A 19454-nucleotide genomic window follows, 5' to 3' on the forward strand; every position below is an offset into this window, starting at 1 on the left:
AACCAGAACGGACGGTCTAGGGTTTGGTCACGTGATCATATCACGTTTTTCGCTTTCTCGGCCCCGATCAGATCCGAAACTGATATGAATTCTCCTGTGAATCCAAAATTCGAACCTGCACTCTATGCAACATGAAACATGCAATCTACACTAGATACAATCATCAAACATGCATAGAAATCAAAGCAAACATGGATTCAAACAATTCAAATCCTAAAACTGCGTGATCGGGTTCTACGAAATCAAAACAGAGCAACCATGCTCTGATACCACTGATGGGTTTCCTGGGATCTCTAGAGCGAATCATATTCCTAAGAGATCGATTCTAGGGTTTGCGCAGCGCATATAAAACAAAATTTTAATAAACCCTAGAACCATGCTTCTATGAATCGTAGAAACGTTAGAACGCTTACCTCAATCGATCTGGGGCCTGTATCAATTGAAGAATTCATCTGATCACGAAAGGGAGGAAGAATACCCCGCCCTCTACACGTATCCACACCTCGAGATGGATTCCAACGGTTGGAACTTGTCTGCTAGGACACGAATCTGCTATTCGATTTTGTGCTTCGAGAAAACGAGACTCTTCGGTTTTCGAACTCTTTGGATCTCACCCAAAAGCTCTCCCAAACCTCTGAAAGTCGGCACCAAAAAGTCTCTAACGAATTAGGGTTTTAATCTCCTTCTTATAAGGTGATTTAACCCTAATTTCGGTTTAATTTTCGAAAAACTGGAACCTGGAACGGACGGTCCGGAATTGCACGTGGACCGTCCATTCCAGTAAGGCAGAACAGACGGTCTACGTTTAGTGCGGACCGTCCGTTCTATCACATAGAACGGACGGTCTGCGTGTTTTCGTGGACGAATAGAATTTATTCGTGATCTTTACGAACGCCAGAGATGATTCTGGTTGATGATCCTTTTGTATCGCGATATCATATGTCGAACATAAGGCATGGACAAGCCACCTTATCTGATTCGACTACTTTCTCGTTCACTGAGTTCGACTGTCTGAAATAGACGACGTTCGTCTATAGTGCGGCCACACATTTCTACAGTCTCGCTCACACGAGGGGCCCAGCGATATCTCTCTCTTTTACGAGAGGTACAAATCACATCTTGACTATCTACAATCCAGTACATGATTCGTTTCGTACCTGATACATGCCTTTATAGTTCTCCTATTACGCAGAACGTTTGACGTATTCAAAGCACGCAACTCCTCATGTTGGATTCCGTAGATATCTCAGGTCTCAGGATCCAATCATGGAACCGCCATATGAGATTCAAGTCATGACGCTAGTCCATGTGACAATCTCATGCGGGTCAATCCAGTATTCCGTTCTCCAACGAATACCTATGATTGTGATCGTATCCAATACCTATGATCATCAATCACACATCATACTAGTCTTATTATGTCATCATTCCCATAATGACACAAGACTAGGGATTTAGTATCATTCATAATGATACATAGATTTCATAACAGATCTAGTATGCAAGAACATGTAATGAATCAAATACTCTCATAAAAACCATAGAAAGTATCAATACATCAAATGTATCTGAACAAAGCTCATAAACAGTACATCATAGAGCACTAAACCAACAGTTGAATGTCCTGAAAATCATACACGAAAGGAATCTGCAACGATAAAATTAACTCTCATGATCATTTTTTAGGGAAAAAACCCTAAAAATTCCCGAACTTGTATTTTAGTGTAATATTAATTCCTGAACTTGCGGAGGTGCCTATTAATTCTCGAACTTGCAAAATTGAACACACTAATTACTGAAGTTGTTAAATGGTTCCATAATCGTCCTTGATATTAATTGTTAAAAAATCGCGCTGACCGATCCGACGTGGCCATTTACGTGTCCAGCCAACTCATCGAATTTGTGCCACATATACAATTTTTGGTTTTTCATTAAACCGAATTCACAGAGTACCCGGTTCAAGATACAAACCGGTCTACAGTAACATTTCGGGGTAATTAAAATCTGGTACCGATCGAAACCCACATTTACCACCCATAGAATCGAAGAAACCCTAAACTTGATTTCTCCCCCAAATTGACAGCTAATCGGAACCCTGATTCCAGTGACACCCGTCATCGGCGATTTCGTCGGAAATCTCTTCGGCGATGGATGTTTCTTCAAAGCGCAGGTTTCGTATTCATCAGAACTCTGTTTTTTGGCTTTCTCCTCGGTCGAAATTGTGCGTCGTGTTGTTTTTGTTATTTTTGGGGGATTTGGGGGATTTTCTGATGTTCATAATTCATCAGAACTCTCTTTTTTTGGCTTTCTCCTCGGTCGAAATTGTGCGTTGTGATGTTTTTGTTCTTCTTGGGGGATTTTCTGGTGTTTATGATTCGCAGACAAAGGAGGCCTTCGATTCCCAGATTTTGTATATGGTGTTGAGGTTGAGGTGTATGATTGTTTTGTACTCTTGTGAAATGTTATGGTTTTACACAGGATGAAAGGCACTTGTTCAGCTGAGGGCGGAAAGAGTTCTACAACATCGAGTGCACGATCAAGTTGGAGAAAAGGGCAATCAATTGAACGCAAGGTTTATCCATGGAAATGCGAATGTGGATGTGATGTTGTGAGATTGACTTCGAAAACAGAGAATAATCCTGGAAGAGTGTTCTTCTGTTGTGAGAAACAAGATGTAAAGGTAAAAAATTGAATGTATATTTCATTTGGTTTATGGTTTATATGATCTTGTTGGTATAATGTTTCAGGGAAATTTTAATCACTTCTTCAAATGGTTTGATGAGGTGATGGAAGAAAAAACGGACAATCTTCATGAAGGTTTAGAAAGAGTAGTGATGGATATGGAAGCATTCAAAGAGAATAGTAGAAAGACGGAGGATGTGATGGAAGTATACAAATTGATCATCGGAAAGATGGAAGTTGAGTTGGAAGAGTACAAAGAGAAGACAAAAAAGTTGGAGGATGCGTTGGAAGACTACAAAGGTGTGAGTCGCAAATGTGTTTTAGTTTTCTTAGTTGTAGTTATATTAGTTGTGTTTGTTGTAGTGTTTTGGAGTAATTGGGATTTGATGATGTTGGTTTGAAATCCTCGTCGAGATTGTGTTTTTGTAGTGTTTTGGGGATGATGTTGGTTTAAGGGATGTGTTCGACCTAATGTGGATCTTGTAATATTTATTCATGTATGAAGTATTGGTGGATGATAAATCTGAAGAAATTTAGAATTGATACAATGGACAATGATTCAAATATGCAGAGAAGAAATAGAGATTGCATTCACAGTGGTTATACATATGTTTTTTACAACAAAAAAACCTTAAGTAGGTTGAACCTTATATCCAACGGCTTTTTAAACTATACCCCAAAAACAATCTCAGATGTAACATCCCAAAACATATTCAGTTTCAACCACTAAACACCACTAACGGTCCAACCATACCAAAAAACACCTTATCTTCAACCACTAACAACAAAAAAACAAAGGTTTAACCTAACAAGATCCTCATGATGTGTTGTTGAGATGAGGATCTTGGTTGTCTGTCTAAAGTTGTCTTGGAACTTGAAATTGTCTAACTGAAGTAACAACCCGGCGAATTCTACGAGGAAGAGGGATTGTTGATTGCACTGTCTGGTTTGATTGGCTCGACTGAGAAGGATGAGAGGAACCTTCACCAGACGGTTGTGGTTGAGGAGGATTGGGTTGCCTGCTTGATTCTCCTTGCACCTACACTGACAGATAAGTTAAACAACAGATATATTGTAAAGTACACATTTATCAGATGGGTTGACAAACCTTTCTCGGTCGACCTCGTCCTCTTTTACAACCGAAGAAAGTAATTGGTTCATTCTTGCACCCCCTTGCATTATGTCCCTGTTGTTTACATAAACTGCAAGTCATTTGTCTTCCATGTTTAGTCATGTGCCCAGATCTTGTCATCGACTCACACGGTTCCTTCCTGCGACTAAATTTTTTTGGTCGACCTGGCATAGTCCTCTTAAGTGGTACACCAATCGGAGGCTTATTTGTTTTCTCCCAAAGTGTTTGTCCATTCACAGGGTTGATGTTATGTTCATATGTTTGAACCCATTTCGACGTCATATAGTACTCGGATATGTACCTGTCCATAAAACACAAAATATATTAATTCTGAAATCTTAATAGAAACCGAAAATTTGTGTTTTTGCACTTACTTTGAAACATCTTCTTGCTTCTCGTTTATGATGCACAACGCATGTTGACAAGGAATCCCCCTCAGATCCCATTCCCGACAAGCACAACGCTTTCCAGAAAGATCAACCGAAAAACTCATGCCGAACTCTTCCACTTCATATTGTCGACGTGCACTTGGTATACTAGTACAAAACCTTGTTTTCTGACGGGATTGTTCTAATTTCTTCATACAATGACGAGTGAACTCAGTTATGCATCTAGTTGCATATCTTGACCGTTTCGCATTGCGATGCATTATTTGTTTGCGAATCATCTCCAGCATATCTATCATCGGCCTCAAACGTGCATCCTTGATAGTCATGTTGAAACTCTCAGATAGATTGTTGACTACGTCTTCACAGTGCGAGTCAGACTTGAAGAAGGGTCGAGCCCATTGGTGCGGTTCTGCATGTAAAACAGCTTCATATGCTTGTTCATTGATCTGTTTCATTTCTTCAAGATATGCGTCATAATGAGCTTGGTGGTAACTTGCAGCAATGTTCCAAAAGATACGTTTATACGCAGAATCCTTAAAGTTTTTTCTCCAGTTCGCATAAACGTGACGAGTACACATTCGATGTTCGGCAAATGGCAACTCACGTTCCACAGCATTCAACAAGCCCTATTAAACAAAAAGTAATTTAGTAATTGAAATTTGACCAACAAACAAATCAGTAAATGACAATACCTTCTGCTTATCTGAAGTTATTGTTAATTTCTCTCCTTCACCGAGTGCTAAATCAGATTTCAGTTTCTGAATAAACCACAACCAAGTCTCAATGCTCTCTATACGCACAACTGCCCAAGCAATGGGATAGATACCGTTATTAGCATCCCTTCCAACGGCTGCTAGAAGTTCTCCTTTCAACTCCCATTTCAGAAAGCAGCCATCCAATCCAATGATAGGTCGACAACATTTTTTCCACGAATCACGTAATACATGGAAACATGTATAAAACCGATCAAAGACTTCTTCACCTTCTTCTGTCTTTAACCCGATTTCAGTGGTTATGTTTGGGTTTGACCTCCGAAGCTCAGCTTCGTAATCCCATAACTTCGCAAATTGTACCTTTTGTTCTTCCGTAACCATTTTTGACGCAACACGCCGAGCTTTAGAGCATTTGCTCTTCGACATTATCAATCCATATCTATCTAACAACCCCACTCTTATATCAACAGCTCTTAGTCGTGGGTTTCTCCTCATGTCCTCTTTGAAACGTTCAGCAATGTGATACATATTCACCATCGGTGCATGTCCATTTGGATGGTGGTTGTGTGTTGGATGATAAGTCTTGATCATCCACTTGTTGAACGACGTATCAAGCGTACAATACACCCTCCACAAACACTTTTTATGCCTACAATTAGCTGAGAATCTCGTTGTGGATGATTTCGTCATCTTAATGTTGAACTGTGAGTCAAACACATAGTCAATTAACGCCTTTTTGAACTCTTTCCAGCCTACCATCAAAGGGAAAGTAGAACTTGTCTATCCCCTTTTATCCTACCACTCTTCACGGGTTTCTCGAAAGACCGCCATTCTTCGTCCGTGTTTAGAGGTGATTCGGGAATCGCATCGGACTTGTCTTCATCACTTTCACTAGACTCAATGTTCTGCTCTACTTCATTCTCCACAGATTCTATACACTGAAATTGTTCCTCATCTCTATCTTCATCATTAACATTACTAGGATCATCATCACCATTACTTCCATCCGTAGAATCGATCGGATCCTCACGACCTTCTTCTACACTTTCCTCATCATGAACTTCCTCATGTTCGATAAACACATCGATCTCAGTCGCTTTTGCCGCAATCTTATTCAATTCCCGAAATTCATACCGACTTTCCCTATGAGTGATCACCCTCCTATCCTTATATGTTTCCTCTGCTAACTTGTACGACAGTTGATACATTGGTGGATACACATTCCGAAGCTTTATGATTTCCTCAAACTGGTCCCATGAGAGATTAGGGGGGTTATCACAAAACACTTGCGCTTTCACTCCACCAATATATCCCACATTTCCATCTTCGCCATAATCTGTGCATCCGCCGAAAAACACATTCACTACCAACCTACCAAATCCACAAATATTCAGTGTAGAATCAGAACACAAATCGAAGAAGAAGAGTAAAAGAACACAAATCGAAGAAGAAGAGTAAAAGAACAGAACCGAAATACCTCATGTCTTCAAACTCGGAGTCGAATCAGAAGCGGCACCAAACAACGATGATTTGATGGAGGAGTGAACAGACCGAATACACCTTTTCGGCAGTGAACAGACCGCCGACTGCGACCAAATACACCTTTCCGGCAGTGAACAGACCGCCGATGATGGGTGTCACTGGAATCAGGGTTCCGATTTGCTGTCAATTTGGGGGAGAAATCAAGTTTAGGGTTTCTTCGATTCTATGGGTGGTAAATGTGGGTTTCGATCGGTACCAGATTTTAATTACCCCAAAATGTTACTGTAGACCGGTTTGTATCTTGAACCGGGTACTATGTGAATTCGGTTTAATGAAAAACCAAAAATTGTATACGTGGCACAAATTCGATGAGTTGGCTGGACACGTAAATGGCCACGTCGGATCGGTCAGCGCGATTTTTTAACGATTAACATTAAGGACGATTATGGAACCATTTAACAACTTCAGTAATTATTGTGTTCAATTTTGCAAGTTCGAGAATTAATAGGCACCTCCGCAAGTTCAGGAATTAATATTACACCAAAATACAAGTTCGGGAATTTTTAGGGTTTTTTCCCCATTTTTTATTATATTACTATGACAAGGCAAATTATTATGACTGTGAAACTAACTGGTCATACCAGTGAAGTACGACCACTTCACGGATTTGACCATTTAACTGGTCTGGCCACTTCATGGATCTGACCATTTAACTGGTCTGGCCACTTCACTCGTCTGATCACTTCACGGGTCTGACCACTTCACGAGTCTAACCATTTCACTGGTCTGACCATTTCATGGGTCTGACTAATTCGACAAATATAACCATCTGACTAAAAAATCGACTCCCATTGACTCGTCTTTCTGAAAATCATCATCTTTCACCTAAAATCCTAATTATTCTAACCTAAACAACTCGAACATTACTCCATTGGAGTTTAAACCCGACACAAACACATAAACACGGAGACACTGCAGATCTTCTGAAGAAGAAATCGAATACGAAACATTTATGCCGACAAAAGTTGATTTTGTAAGAAGAAACTGAGAGATTTTCTCGAGATTGAAGAACAGAGAAACTGGAGAAGGAGAGGAGAAGACGTTCGTTTGTTTGAAATTTTGGAAAAACTGAGATGTCGTTTCGCATTTTTTCTCCTGTTAAACACTTAGTGTTTTTCAGGGAGTTGTCATGTATTCAATTTTTTAAGGGTAAACTTGTAACGACGCAAGGCCATTACGGAATGATAGAATTGTTCCCACACACCAATACGGGAACTTTTAGCGTGTTTTGTCCTCACTCGCACACATCCCGGAAAATACATTTCAGGAGGTCACACATCCTAAGACTACTCCAAAGTGAGCACGCTTAACTTTGGAGTTCTCTTGAGATGGTTAACCGAAAAGGTAGATTCATCTTGTTGCTATGAGTAGCTCAATTAATTCCATTAAGTTATATTTGACTGCATAGTCCCTTACCTACACAACCCTCGGAGCCCTCTCATTCTGGTGTGTTCGATTCATCCCTGTACCCCCTACCCAGAAGCTCGTCAGGAGCCGTCCATTGTCCATGCCTTTCGCATCAGCGATCACTCCCCGTCCTCTTACAGTATCCAGGCTGTCACAAAACTGGTCTTTTTATTGTTTTAGTATTTTTTTTTAACTCTAACCTTAGGAGGCCATCCCTTGAAGTATAGAATGAAATTTAAGGTTATTTCTGCAATATTGCATTTTCAACGATAACTTTATGAAGATAACTTTGCACAAACAAATAAATGATCAGTTTTTGAATAATTGTCTAGTTTATTTCATTGGAAAAAATATATTTTAGACAGTTACAAAAAAAATTGTTATAGATAAATTTTAAAAAATAAAGAATCGTAAAATTGAGTTGTAAAACATAAACAATTTTGTTATGATATACTTTTACTAGTATTTTTATATTCTATATATAATTAATGTCTATTATTTTTGGTGAAAAACTTTTTTGGTTCAGTATTCTTGTAAGAATATGTGTATTTGAGAATTTTAACGTGTTTTAGATGACATTTTTCCTATACGAATTTAGCAAAATATGATATTTTCATACACATATTTTTAATTTAACAAAAAACACACTTGAATTCAAAACTTTCTAAATGTATACACGAATGGTTAAAATTAATAGTAATTACATATATAATCATCATTTTCATTCAAATTCTGTTAATTATGTATTAGTTAGGTAATTACTATAACTATCATACATGTCAGCGCATTAGTTAATAGAAATCGAAAATTTTTAAGGAAAATGATGATTATGTATATAATTACTATTAATTTTAATAATTAATATAGATATTTGAGAAATTTTGAATTCAAATATAATTTTTTATCAAAAAAAAATTATATTTTATCGCGTAGAAAAATGTAATTTTTCTTAAATTATATGATATTGGATCAAATGTTTGTATTATTTGATTGTACGGGATTTTTTTTTCTTGCTGCGTTATTTCGTTCTGGCCTTTCATTCTCACACGCTTCATCATGCCACGTGTCGACCATCTGTGAGTCGTGACACACCCTCCTCCAAATCCGTAATTAACCCTAAGCCTAAAGGGTATTATTGTAAAACTAACAAAAATTTCGACCGCCACTCCTCAAAATCCCCCCCAAGGAGTTTAAAACTTTTAAAAAACTTCTACATAATTCCCGTTCAAAACGCTTCTTCACGGTCTTCGACACCAGATTCCTGATTTCGTCTCTTTCCTCTTCTTCGCTGCTCTTCTCGAACTAGTGACACACTGACAGGTACCTTTTTTTTCTCTCTTCTAGGTCTTGTAAGTTTGCTTCAATTTGTTCGATTCGCTTATTGTTTCTGGGATTTGGACTTGATTTTGATATTTCCCACCGCTTTCCTACACCCAGCTTCGAACACTGTGATTTTCGCTGAAGTTCTGATGTTTCCGTTATAGGTTTCTCTTCGATTAGTCTGTTATTGAAGCTTTTTCCGACAGATCTGGTGTGGTTTTGCTTTTTTAGTTCTGTTGTCTCTAAGGGCTCTTTTTGTTTCGAAAGAAATCAGAGTTTGGGAGATATGGCGGGGAAAGGAGGGAAAGGGCTTGTAGCTGCGAAGACGACAGCGACTAATAAGGACAAAGACAAGGACAAGAAGAAACCCATCTCTCGGTCTGCTCGTGCCGGTATTCAGGTAAATCTTAGAAATCTCATAAACGCAGGGGGTGTTGCGTTGCAAATGCTTTGTGTTTTGATGTGGTGGGACATGTCCAGATGAGACGGATAACGTAATAAGACTCAGGAACAGTTCATGATCATGACCAGGTTGCAGGAGTTTGGGATTCATTGTTGTGATTACTCTGTCCGAAAATGGGAATGGACTCCATAGTTTCCCCTATTTTCCTGCTTCATATTCTGTGAGTATACATGATTCGTGGGTTATATACGTCCTATGGGTGTTCGTAAGTTGCATCTATGCCACGATTTCTTTTGCGGACGGAAAGTGGTTAACCAATTTGTTTTCTTTAACTAGTGTTCTATACCTCGGTTTCTTGTAACAAGATGTTACTCTGTATTGTCTTTGTTTCTATCTATTGCATTGCTGCAAGTTCAGTGTTAGGGAGTTGAGGTTTGTTGTCTATTGCAAAAGATTTCTGAGTTCCAAATGATGGAGATCTACCTTGTTTAGATTTTCACTTTTTTTTTTTTTTTGTGGGAGTATCAGAAAGGTTCTTCGTGAATTAAATTACTGAGATTGATCTAAGCAGTATTATCTGTTCTCTTTTCCCCTCATTTCTTACCACCTGCAGAGAAAATGGTTAAACATTTGGAAAGAAATTGAAGAACTTTGAGTTTCCATTACGTGTTATGTTTGGTTGTGTTTCCCCTTTATGATTCTTTGTTTTGTTTACTGGGAACTAAACCAATCATTATTCTTTTATCTCATCTAGTTTCTCAATTGGAAACATATTTTTGCTTCTGTATTTATCATTTAACATTACTTTGATAATGCTCTGAAGTCCACCTTTCTAATTAAGCTATCTAATTACCATTATCACATTATAAATCACCAAATGTTATGAGATGTAACTAAACTTTAAATGGTGACATGTTTATTGAAATTCTTTAAATATTTCTAATTTTCTAACTTAATTAACCAGGTGGAATAGGTTAAGTATCTACTCTTGAGTAATTGCCAAATGGATTTTATGAAGATTTGTTTGGTTTTGATTTGGCCAGTGGAAGATTCCCATCATTGTTTCTTTGCACATAATGTAATTCCTTGTTTGTTACTATTGTTTCTACTCTCTAAGAAGCACTTTGTTTGTTTCTGATAAGTGATAAACCAATAGATATAACTGTTGTATTGCTTAGAAATGATTCCTCCCGACATTTGACAATCTCCAACGGCATATGTTCTCTGCAATATTTGGGATTTCTCATGAATTTAAAACTGTCCTGAACTTTCTCTGCCTCTCCATTATTATATGATTAAACCAGTTTCCAGTGGGTCGTATCCACCGGCAGCTGAAGACGAGAGTCTCTGCTCATGGAAGAGTGGGTGCCACTGCTGCAGTCTACACGGCCTCAATTCTCGAGTATCTAACAGCAGAGGTTCTGGAGTTGGCCGGGAATGCGAGCAAGGATCTGAAAGTGAAGAGAATAACACCGAGGCATTTGCAGCTTGCCATCAGAGGGGACGAGGAGCTCGACACTCTCATCAAGGGTACCATTGCTGGAGGAGGTGTCATCCCTCACATCCACAAATCACTCATCAACAAAACCACCAAGGACTGATTAGGTTGTGTGTCTTTTGGTTAACTAGTAGCTAATCTGGGATTGGTTTCTTCATTGATGTGTTTCTCTTTCAGACCCTCATCCTCTCATTAGGTGTACATTGCTTAATGTTTTAACTCATATGCCTCTGGTTTTCACTTATGCTGTCTTTTCTTGAAACAGAGTATGGTAATTGGGTAATTGGTGTTGAAGAGAATGTCAATTCTTCTTCAAATGCTTTCTTTTGTATTGAAAAAGTTTAGTGATGAGAGAGAGAGAGAGATAGAGAGAGTTCAGTGCTACCAAATAGACACAGGAAACTGAGAAAGAAATGATGTGGTCACAAACAAACAACAATATTTGATAAGGAACAATATCAAACAGTTGTCTTGAAGGTCACAATGCCTCGTTGTCACATAAGTTAACCTCACACACCATAATAACAATTACATAAAGAGCTTAAACCATATTGTATACATATATATATATATATATATATATCACCCATTCTTTTCCCTTGTGTTGCCTTGTGTTGATGATCCATGACCTGCATTACTGAAATCAAAAATTTAATGGATTTGTAGATTTCTTACAAGATGCCGTACATATAGCTCTCGATTTGCTGTGCTGTTTGTTACCTGTGTTAATTGCAAGCCTGAAGTGACCGTCCACAAGCGAAAGCCTTTGAGGGTTCCTTCACATTGGTCTGACATTTCGGAACAGGAATGACCGTTTCAAATGCTTGGACGAGTAATGCCACTCTCTTCTTCCTTGCCGGGCCAAGTTTACTCACAGCGCGCTGCAGAGCGTAATCTATCATCCATTCCTCGGTGTTCTTCCTCTCGTCTACGTCCTGATGCTTCAAGTAGACTTTTTCGTCGTCCGGGTCCAGCGCGATCGGAAGGTAATTCGGTTCTCTTGGGTTGAATGCCCTCAAAGACTCGATGTCTTTGACAGTTTTCTTGCACTTGATGATCCATTTTCTGAAATCAACTGTCTGGTCTTGGTCAGAGGATTTGCTTCCACAGGCGAACGACATCTTTTCTGGTCCCTCTCCTTGAACGTTCTTGCTGTCATACGGCGGAAAAGATTCCTCTGCAGCTCTCTCTTCCCCTTCGCTGATCTCTTCTGTTGTTCCAAATCCGCACATGTTCTGTTCATCACCAAGATCATTAGCTTTTTCTTTCTCTTCGGTAACTTTTTTTCCATACTCTGCGTGACCTTTAGTCTCCGAGCTCAGGCTGTCATCCGGAGTATTTGGCATATCATCATTCGATTCTAGGTCATCGTCTTCCATTTCCAAGCCCATTTCCATCTGAATAATGATCTCGCCAGCCATTTTCGATTCTACAGTTGGATCTTTCGGGGAAATAACGTCGCCCGAGATGCTACGGGAAATATCCTCAGTGTCTTGATGTTCATCTACTTCAGCTGTCTTCTCGGTTGCGTCATTTGCATTCTCTGATTGCTCGATAGCTACCTTTTCCTCGAACATATTCTCAGTGCCATCCCCATCTGCACCATCGTCGGCTAGAGCCACTAGACCGTCGCTTTTATCAGATTCATTTGATTTAATATCATCTTCTAATACATTCACCATCTCTGCACTGTCAGAAACTACACCAGGCTTCTTGAAATAAACACCCTCCCAGACCATGTTGGTGATTTCTGAAATGCTCTCAGACTCCATCTCCTTTGAAGGATACTCCTTTTCACCTTCCCCAGCCTCAGAGCTGTCATTTGGATCCTTCCTTGTTGCGAAAACTTCGTGATAGAATCCAAAACTCTCCTCAGAATCGATCTCAGAACGTGGAGCTCCATCGGATAAGCTCTCGGAAACTTGGCCCTCACCCTCACTGCAAAACCCGTTTTCTTGCTCAGACTCGTTCTTCTTCGAAACATAGATTTCCACAAAACCATCACTACCCTTTTCTTGAATCTCCACAGAAACGATATCTTCACCCGCAGGACTCGGCAGATTCTCCTCGCCTGGACTAGAAACTTCCATTTTCGTACCCTTTTGTGACTTCAAGGCTCGTCTTCTCGAAGAAATGAAGCTTTTCAATGGAGGATACTGCACGTGAAGGTGACCGTTAAGCGAACAATACGTGTAAGGACAGACCTTGAAAGCAGAGGTCCCTTCAGACTCGGTGGCGCCGGGACTAAGCATCAGATACTCTGGAAACTTCGAGTCCTTCAAAGTCGAAGAACAAGTTGCTCTCTGCATATTCACATCAGAACAACGACCGATCCTCGAACATCTCTTGAAACTCGGCGTCTTTGTCATCTTCAAACTCGATTCCCTACGCAAACCCTTGCTCTGTTTCTCAGTTCCTGAACCAGAGAGTTTCTTCTTCCCGAGAACGTTTCTTGGAACACTCTCTCTCCTTGCCTCTGAACTCGACGTGCCCTTCATGTAATTCGGTGACCCATCTGTCACTTTAGCATCACTCTGCTTCTGCGGCGGAGTCGTCGTCGTCGTTGTCCGGTGATCAAGAGCTGTCGGCGGTTTACCAGGTTGAGAGACAGTGTCTTTGAGCCTCGTGGGTCTTGTTCTCTTCATCTTCTTCTTCTTCTTCTTCAGTTCTTGAGATGTTGCGAGGTTGGAAAACCGGTTTTCGGGCTTTAAACCATTAGATTTGACATCAAGAAACAGCTTTCTCTGAACCATCTTCGATCAAAAGTCTCCTTTGCCTGAAGATGAAGCTATGTTTTTTTTTTCTTTTTCCTCCTCCTCAGGTCAGAGGAAGAGAAAACTTTGAAGATTCTCTTCTCTGCTCTGTTCTTCTTTGGTGGGTTGTTTGAGTGCCTTTGTAACTTTTTGGTGGATTGGTTTGAGAATTCAGATTTGATTTATGGAATTTGAAAATGCTTTGATTTTGACATGCACTGAGAGATAGGTGGGTTTTTTTTTTTGGTCTTGTGGGTCCAAATTCTATTCATTTATTTGTAATTATGATGATTTTTTGGGGTTTAATAGATTTATTTTGTTTCCTTACGTGATACACGAGAAAATGCGCATTGTACACTTCTTGTCTTTTTTCTTGAAGTGATGCACATTCCCTAATCATTCTCATAGCCTAACGAATTAAATAAAATAGCCTCAACATTATTGTATTTTCAAATACATGGTTTTTCACATAAAAGTAAATTAATTTACTATAAACAACTATTTCTTTATCTATGTGTGTATAACCTTTCTATTTTGTAGTGTCGGTTCGGTTTAGTCCATTAAGGTGTACCACAAGAATAATATATTAAGAATTTTTATTAATTTAGAGAGCTTCTAAGTCACGCAAATACTATTTCTACTAGGAAGATGATTGGTCAAAACCTCTAAACGAATCAAATCCAATTTAATTGAAGTACAGAAAATTAAATTTTATTGGCTTTTTATTTTTTTATCTTAACTAAATATATAATAAAATTTAACGAAATGAAAAATAACATTTTTTTATTAATAAAAACTAAATTCGAAAAGAAAATTGAATCGAAATGGACGTAATATAAATATTTTTATTAAAAAATAATCGAATCGAATCCCATCAGAAAACCAATATAACTAAACTCTCTGTGATAAAGCACTAACCACTAGTAATATGAAAAGTTAGCTTATATCAATTTATTTTATTTCCGGATGTTGTTTAAAGTCATGGTGATTAGAACAGAAAAAAAAAAGTCGGTCGAATATATATGAGAACTATTTTATGCAAAAACTATGGAAAATTTTCAAATTTCTGCTTTGTGTAATGGAAAAAAATGCCAACTTGGATGAGGGAAAGAATGACCTCTAGCGAAGGAAAGATGAGATTTTGTCGAATACAAAGGTGGATATACTTTATAAAGTTAAAAAAAAAAAAGATGGTCTTTTGGGGTTTAAATAAGTTTTGAAATCAATTTCAAAACCGTCATATAATAAAAAATAAACGAATTTAAGTTTGTGATTAGTTGAGAATTTAGATTTTCATTTTGTATTAAAATCTGATTGACAAAAACTTGGTTTATTAAAACTATTAGTTTTAGAAATTGTAAAATTGTGGTTTTTATAAAAAATCACAATATGAAGAAAATGCAGCATAATTTTTTTTATAATCTCGAAATTCACCGAATTTTCGATCCAACTATATATCAAAAGATCGGAAAAATCTATGGAAATTCTCTTCTCCAAAATGTAGAATAATTTTTTAAACTGTAATGTAAAAATAAGATTTCCAAAAAATTCCAATCCTATTTCATGGTCAGTCCATACTTTAAGTTTTATTAGTAATTGGATAATTTTTAAGAATAATTATTCCGTACACTTTAAGTTTTATTAGTAATTGGATAATTTTTAAGAATAATTATTCCGTACAATATCAATTATGTTTATTCAAAACTCAACAGTTAAAACATGTCGAGAATTCAAGATTTTTTTTTTTTTTTTTTTTTGGTAACGGGGGGGGGCCAACCACAGCCCTTCGGGCGGGAACCCAACCACGTAATAGCCTGTAAACCACGTGGAACAGATAAACCACCCAAAGAGTGACAGGCTCACTGGAGAGTGGAATCGAACCCATGACCTCTTGGAGAAGCCCTTTAACCACTACACCAGGCCCCGAAGAGCAATCCAAGATATATTTTCCTGCATTCAAATGATCGAATAGCCAATCGGACCAGAACCCAACCACAGCCCTTCGGGCGGGAACCCAACCACGTAATAGCCTGTAAACCACGTGGAACAGATAAACCACCCAAAGAGTGACAGGCTCACTGGAGAGTGGAATCGAACCCATGACCTCTTGGAGAAGCCCTTTAACCACTACACCAGGCCCCGAAGAGCAATCCAAGATATATTTTCCTGCATTCAAATGATCGAATAGCCAATCGGACCAACAAGATATCACATCCTCATGTCGAATTTCATTTCGATATATCCAAAAATTGTTAATAAAATTATATACTGAATTCCAAAATTGAATAAATAAATAAATAAATATTAGAATTGTCGGATATGAATTCCGTGTGCGTGTGTAGGTGACGGAGACACAAAACGAACGAACAAGGTTATGTGTCGGTGCGAAAGTGCAAAATGGTTGGCAAAGCCAAAACGTGACATATTTTTGGTGGGTCCCTCATCTTATCATACGCTCCTCTTCCCTGCTTTTTTGGCAGATCGGATTCTCTAACGCTCCACAACCCTTTTTTCTTTTTCAAAATTTGAACCACAGCGGTTTCCTTGACAAATTTCCCTTCGGATTATTCTATAACTTCAATTGAATCGGATTTGATTATTCGGTATTGTGGTCCGGTTTGGTTTGGTTTCGATCAATTTTTTTTTCCATCATCGAGAAAGATTTGACTTCTGTTCGAATTTGGATTTAAAAAATTAAGGAAACAAATTTTGATTTAATTTGATTCGGGTTTTAATTATTTAGGTTGATTAGAGATTGATTTGGCTGGATTCCATTTATCCAACTATGGATTACGATCGAATTGGTTGGGTTTAATCGGAGGATCTATATATTAGAAAATCAATTCGTATGAGGTCATGTTATTATATAAGTTCTAGTAGCCGAGGGACTCCAGCAGGCCCAGCCAGTAAAATTAATGGGCCTGATAAGAGAGCTTCACCAACTTTTTTTTTTTTACAAAAAATCTCCTATTTCAATTTTTTAAAATATACGAAATAAATATTTTTAATTTTAATTTAACAATATAATACCCAAATGTTAATATGTATCGAATTAATCTAATTAAATTTCTTTTTTCAAATTAAAAGTTAATAAATTTATTTTTTTTATGAGATTAATAAATTTATTTAAAATAGTTGAAATATTTATATGAGATTTTTCTGTTTATGACCAAACTGTTGGATTAGAAAAAAATTATATCTGAATCTCTATATTTTTTTTACAAATTTCAGCACATCTTACGGTTCATATCTTTTTTTTTTAATTTATTTTTTTGTAACCATAGAAACTCCCTATATCTCTCATTTCATTCGCTTATATAAATCCTAGATGTACTTCGTGTCCGTCTGAATTATATTTGAAATCTTAGACTCCCAAACCCTTGAAAATAACAAAAAATTATAAGATAATTAAGTACTCAAAAATCGATTGATCATCTCTAGGTGAGAAATTAACTGAACGTCCTTTATAAAGAAAATTTAGTTCGAAAAAGTTACATCTAGGATTTATATAACATAGCTCACTCGAATGCAAATATATACAGTGAAGATTTTATAACTTTGAATAGAGATTAATGAAGAAGAGATTTAAGCACAAGTGGAAGAAGAAGAACGATGATAACAAGTCGAGGTCCGGGAAAAACGTGCGTGTTCCATTATGCGCAAAACCTAGCTAAATACAAACAACGAAGCCAACTAAACCTAGGAAAATCTGGAGAGTATCTAAGATGTATATGGTAAACAATATATACAAGATATGATCGTAATCTCCGCTAATACCCCCCTCAAGTTGGTGAGTGCACATGATGCATGCCCAACTTGTCGAGAAACCAAGCGAATTCCTTCTTGCCCAAAGCCTTCATAAAAATATCTGCCAACTGTTAGAAATCTGGATAAAAAACAACGGAAAAACGAGAATGAAATCGAACCGAGGGACCGGATATCTCTTCAAGGCGTATAGACACTTTCCTAAAACCGTTATTCCGTCCGTTACGAGCAAGGACTACCGGAATACGATTCTGAGATACAATGAAGAGAAATACGTTCTAGAATTGCTCGTTCAAGAACGCACAGATAAGGAAACGTGAAGAAGAAGATGAACGAAAGCTCTCGGGATAGTTTTTGCAAGAAACTTCCGAAAGTGCTCTCAAAATCTCTCAAAATTGGAATTAATCTCGTACCCAACTTATTCTGACGTCTTTAGTATATAAACACCAAAGAACATCACCAAAAGTTGCAAAATCTGCAGTTATTACGCGAAGAATCGCATCAGTTCGTATATAACTGTCATGTTCCGAGTTACACTTGACACAACATGAAGTACTTCTCACAGACTTTTGACTCAGATCGAGTTCCACCTGACACGGGCCGTGTCAAATTTCTGTGCAACACGAATTTTTTCTCAGACAATCAACACGGTTCGAGTTAAATCTAACACGGACCGAGTTACATTTCTGTAAAGAAAATTTCGTTTTCGTCATGAAGACTGAGTTCTACTTCACCCGAGTTGAGGTATACCTCACTCACAAACCGAACAACTTTACTGCCAAACACATATGTGTTTCACCGATCCATATTATATCATTTACGAATATTTAACTCCTCCACCATATCCGTAATACATATAACTATGAATCTCTTGAGAAATTAATATTAAACCCCATTCATTTACTCTAAAAATACCAACAATCCTCCACCATTTTTAGAGTAAAATAAACAATGGACAATCAAGCAATTAATCATTCATCTTCACAATTCTGCGGATAAATGAAAGTGTCTTTACGATTGAACTTCCACTTAGTGTAATATACAATAATAGACTCGAATTCCGTAGGTGTCGCTAACGATTGAACCTACGTAATCCTAGTTGAGCTACCATGTATATACACACACAGAATCAATACATTTCCCTGTATATCTTGACACTATATCGGCCATGTGTCCATATCCCCTTCACAAGCACATAGATGTCGAGCCACCAACATCTTGAAGCGGCCACACTTCATGCTCGCATAGGTGAATTCTTTCAAATCGTGCTCTGCAACAAAGCACTTTGTCAAAGAATTCATTAAATATAAAACAACCTCTTTACATTGCAAACCAAGATGCTTACCTCGGGATGATTTACTTCTAAGCATCTACAACCACAAATTAGAGGATTTAACTCATTGAACTCAAGATCTAACGTTGTATTAGACGTTGAGTTGAGATTCCTCTAATTGTGATTTAATCAATAGGCCCAAGACCCATCCCTATAGTCATTTTGTGCAACATGTCCCTCGACAAACTCTTGGTAAGAGCATCAGCCAAGTTTTGTTTTGTACGCACAAAATCCACCACTATGGCCCCGTCTTTTATAAGACCATTCACATAGCTATGTCGTAAACCAATATGTCTAGACTTTCCGTTATATACATGGCTATATGCTTTAGCCAACGTTGCTGCACTATCGCAATGTATTGTGATAGGCGATACTGGTTTAGGCCATAACGGTATCTCGAATACCAGATTCCTTAGCCATTCTGCTTCTTTTCCCGCAGAAGCTAAGGCAATGAATTCCGACGCCATCATGTGAATCAGAAATGCAAGTTTGTTTCTTGGAAGCCCAAGAAATCGCA

The 19454-nt window shown here is 37.9% G+C and overlaps 4 protein-coding genes and 1 long non-coding RNA gene across 7 annotated transcripts in view; 2 read left to right on the forward strand and 3 right to left on the reverse strand.

Annotated features, from left to right (window-relative positions):
- The first annotated feature begins 2147 nt into the window (after nt 1-2147).
- Nucleotides 2148-3168, forward strand: LOC104803181 (uncharacterized protein At4g04775-like). The gene is made up of 4 exons (XM_010527063.1): nt 2148-2170; nt 2479-2680; nt 2748-2984; nt 3112-3168. Exons 1-4 carry the CDS (start codon nt 2148-2150, stop codon nt 3166-3168), a joined length of 519 nt encoding a protein of 172 aa, XP_010525365.1.
- Nucleotides 3169-3453: 285 nt separating this feature from the next.
- Nucleotides 3454-5453, reverse strand: LOC104803182. The gene is made up of 5 exons (XM_010527065.1): nt 4896-5453; nt 4189-4829; nt 3979-4115; nt 3791-3884; nt 3454-3721 (listed from the first exon to the last, which is right to left on the reverse strand). The coding sequence occupies exons 1-5, from the start codon at nt 5451-5453 to the stop codon at nt 3454-3456; spliced, it is 1698 nt and encodes a 565-aa protein (XP_010525367.1).
- Nucleotides 5454-9072: 3619 nt separating this feature from the next.
- On the forward strand, nt 9073-11385 carry LOC104803165 (histone H2A variant 1). Of its 2 annotated transcripts, none has more exons than XM_010527047.2 (3): nt 9073-9185; nt 9453-9585; nt 10893-11385. In XM_010527047.2, exons 2-3 carry the CDS (start codon nt 9472-9474, stop codon nt 11187-11189), a joined length of 411 nt encoding a protein of 136 aa, XP_010525349.1. In that variant the 5' UTR covers nt 9073-9185; nt 9453-9471; the 3' UTR covers nt 11190-11385. The 2 variants fall into 2 exon arrangements, with proteins under 2 accessions (XP_010525349.1, XP_010525350.1); XM_010527048.2 differs by having other exon boundaries at nt 9460-9585.
- A 104-nt stretch (nt 11386-11489) lies between these two features.
- Nucleotides 11490-14004, reverse strand: LOC104803167. 2 transcript variants are annotated; one of them, XM_010527050.1, is made up of 2 exons: nt 11807-14004; nt 11490-11715 (listed from the first exon to the last, which is right to left on the reverse strand). In XM_010527050.1, the coding sequence occupies exon 1, from the start codon at nt 13837-13839 to the stop codon at nt 11812-11814; it is 2028 nt and encodes a 675-aa protein (XP_010525352.1). In that variant the 5' UTR covers nt 13840-14004; the 3' UTR covers nt 11490-11715; nt 11807-11811. The 2 variants fall into 2 exon arrangements, with proteins under 2 accessions (XP_010525352.1, XP_010525351.1); XM_010527049.1 differs by having other exon boundaries at nt 11490-11723; nt 11807-14003.
- A 3398-nt stretch (nt 14005-17402) lies between these two features.
- The window catches only part of LOC104803168, a 14148-nt gene continuing 12096 nt past the window's right edge, over nt 17403-19454 (reverse strand). Inside the window, exon 2 of the long non-coding RNA XR_770144.2 lies at nt 17403-17693. This is a non-coding gene — a long non-coding RNA (uncharacterized LOC104803168). The remainder of the gene's footprint in view (nt 17694-19454) is intronic.

The sequence above is a fragment of the Tarenaya hassleriana genome, unplaced genomic scaffold, assembly GCF_000463585.1.
Source record: "Tarenaya hassleriana unplaced genomic scaffold, ASM46358v1 Cleome81, whole genome shotgun sequence".
In the NCBI taxonomy this organism is placed as follows: domain Eukaryota; kingdom Viridiplantae; phylum Streptophyta; class Magnoliopsida; order Brassicales; family Cleomaceae; genus Tarenaya; species Tarenaya hassleriana.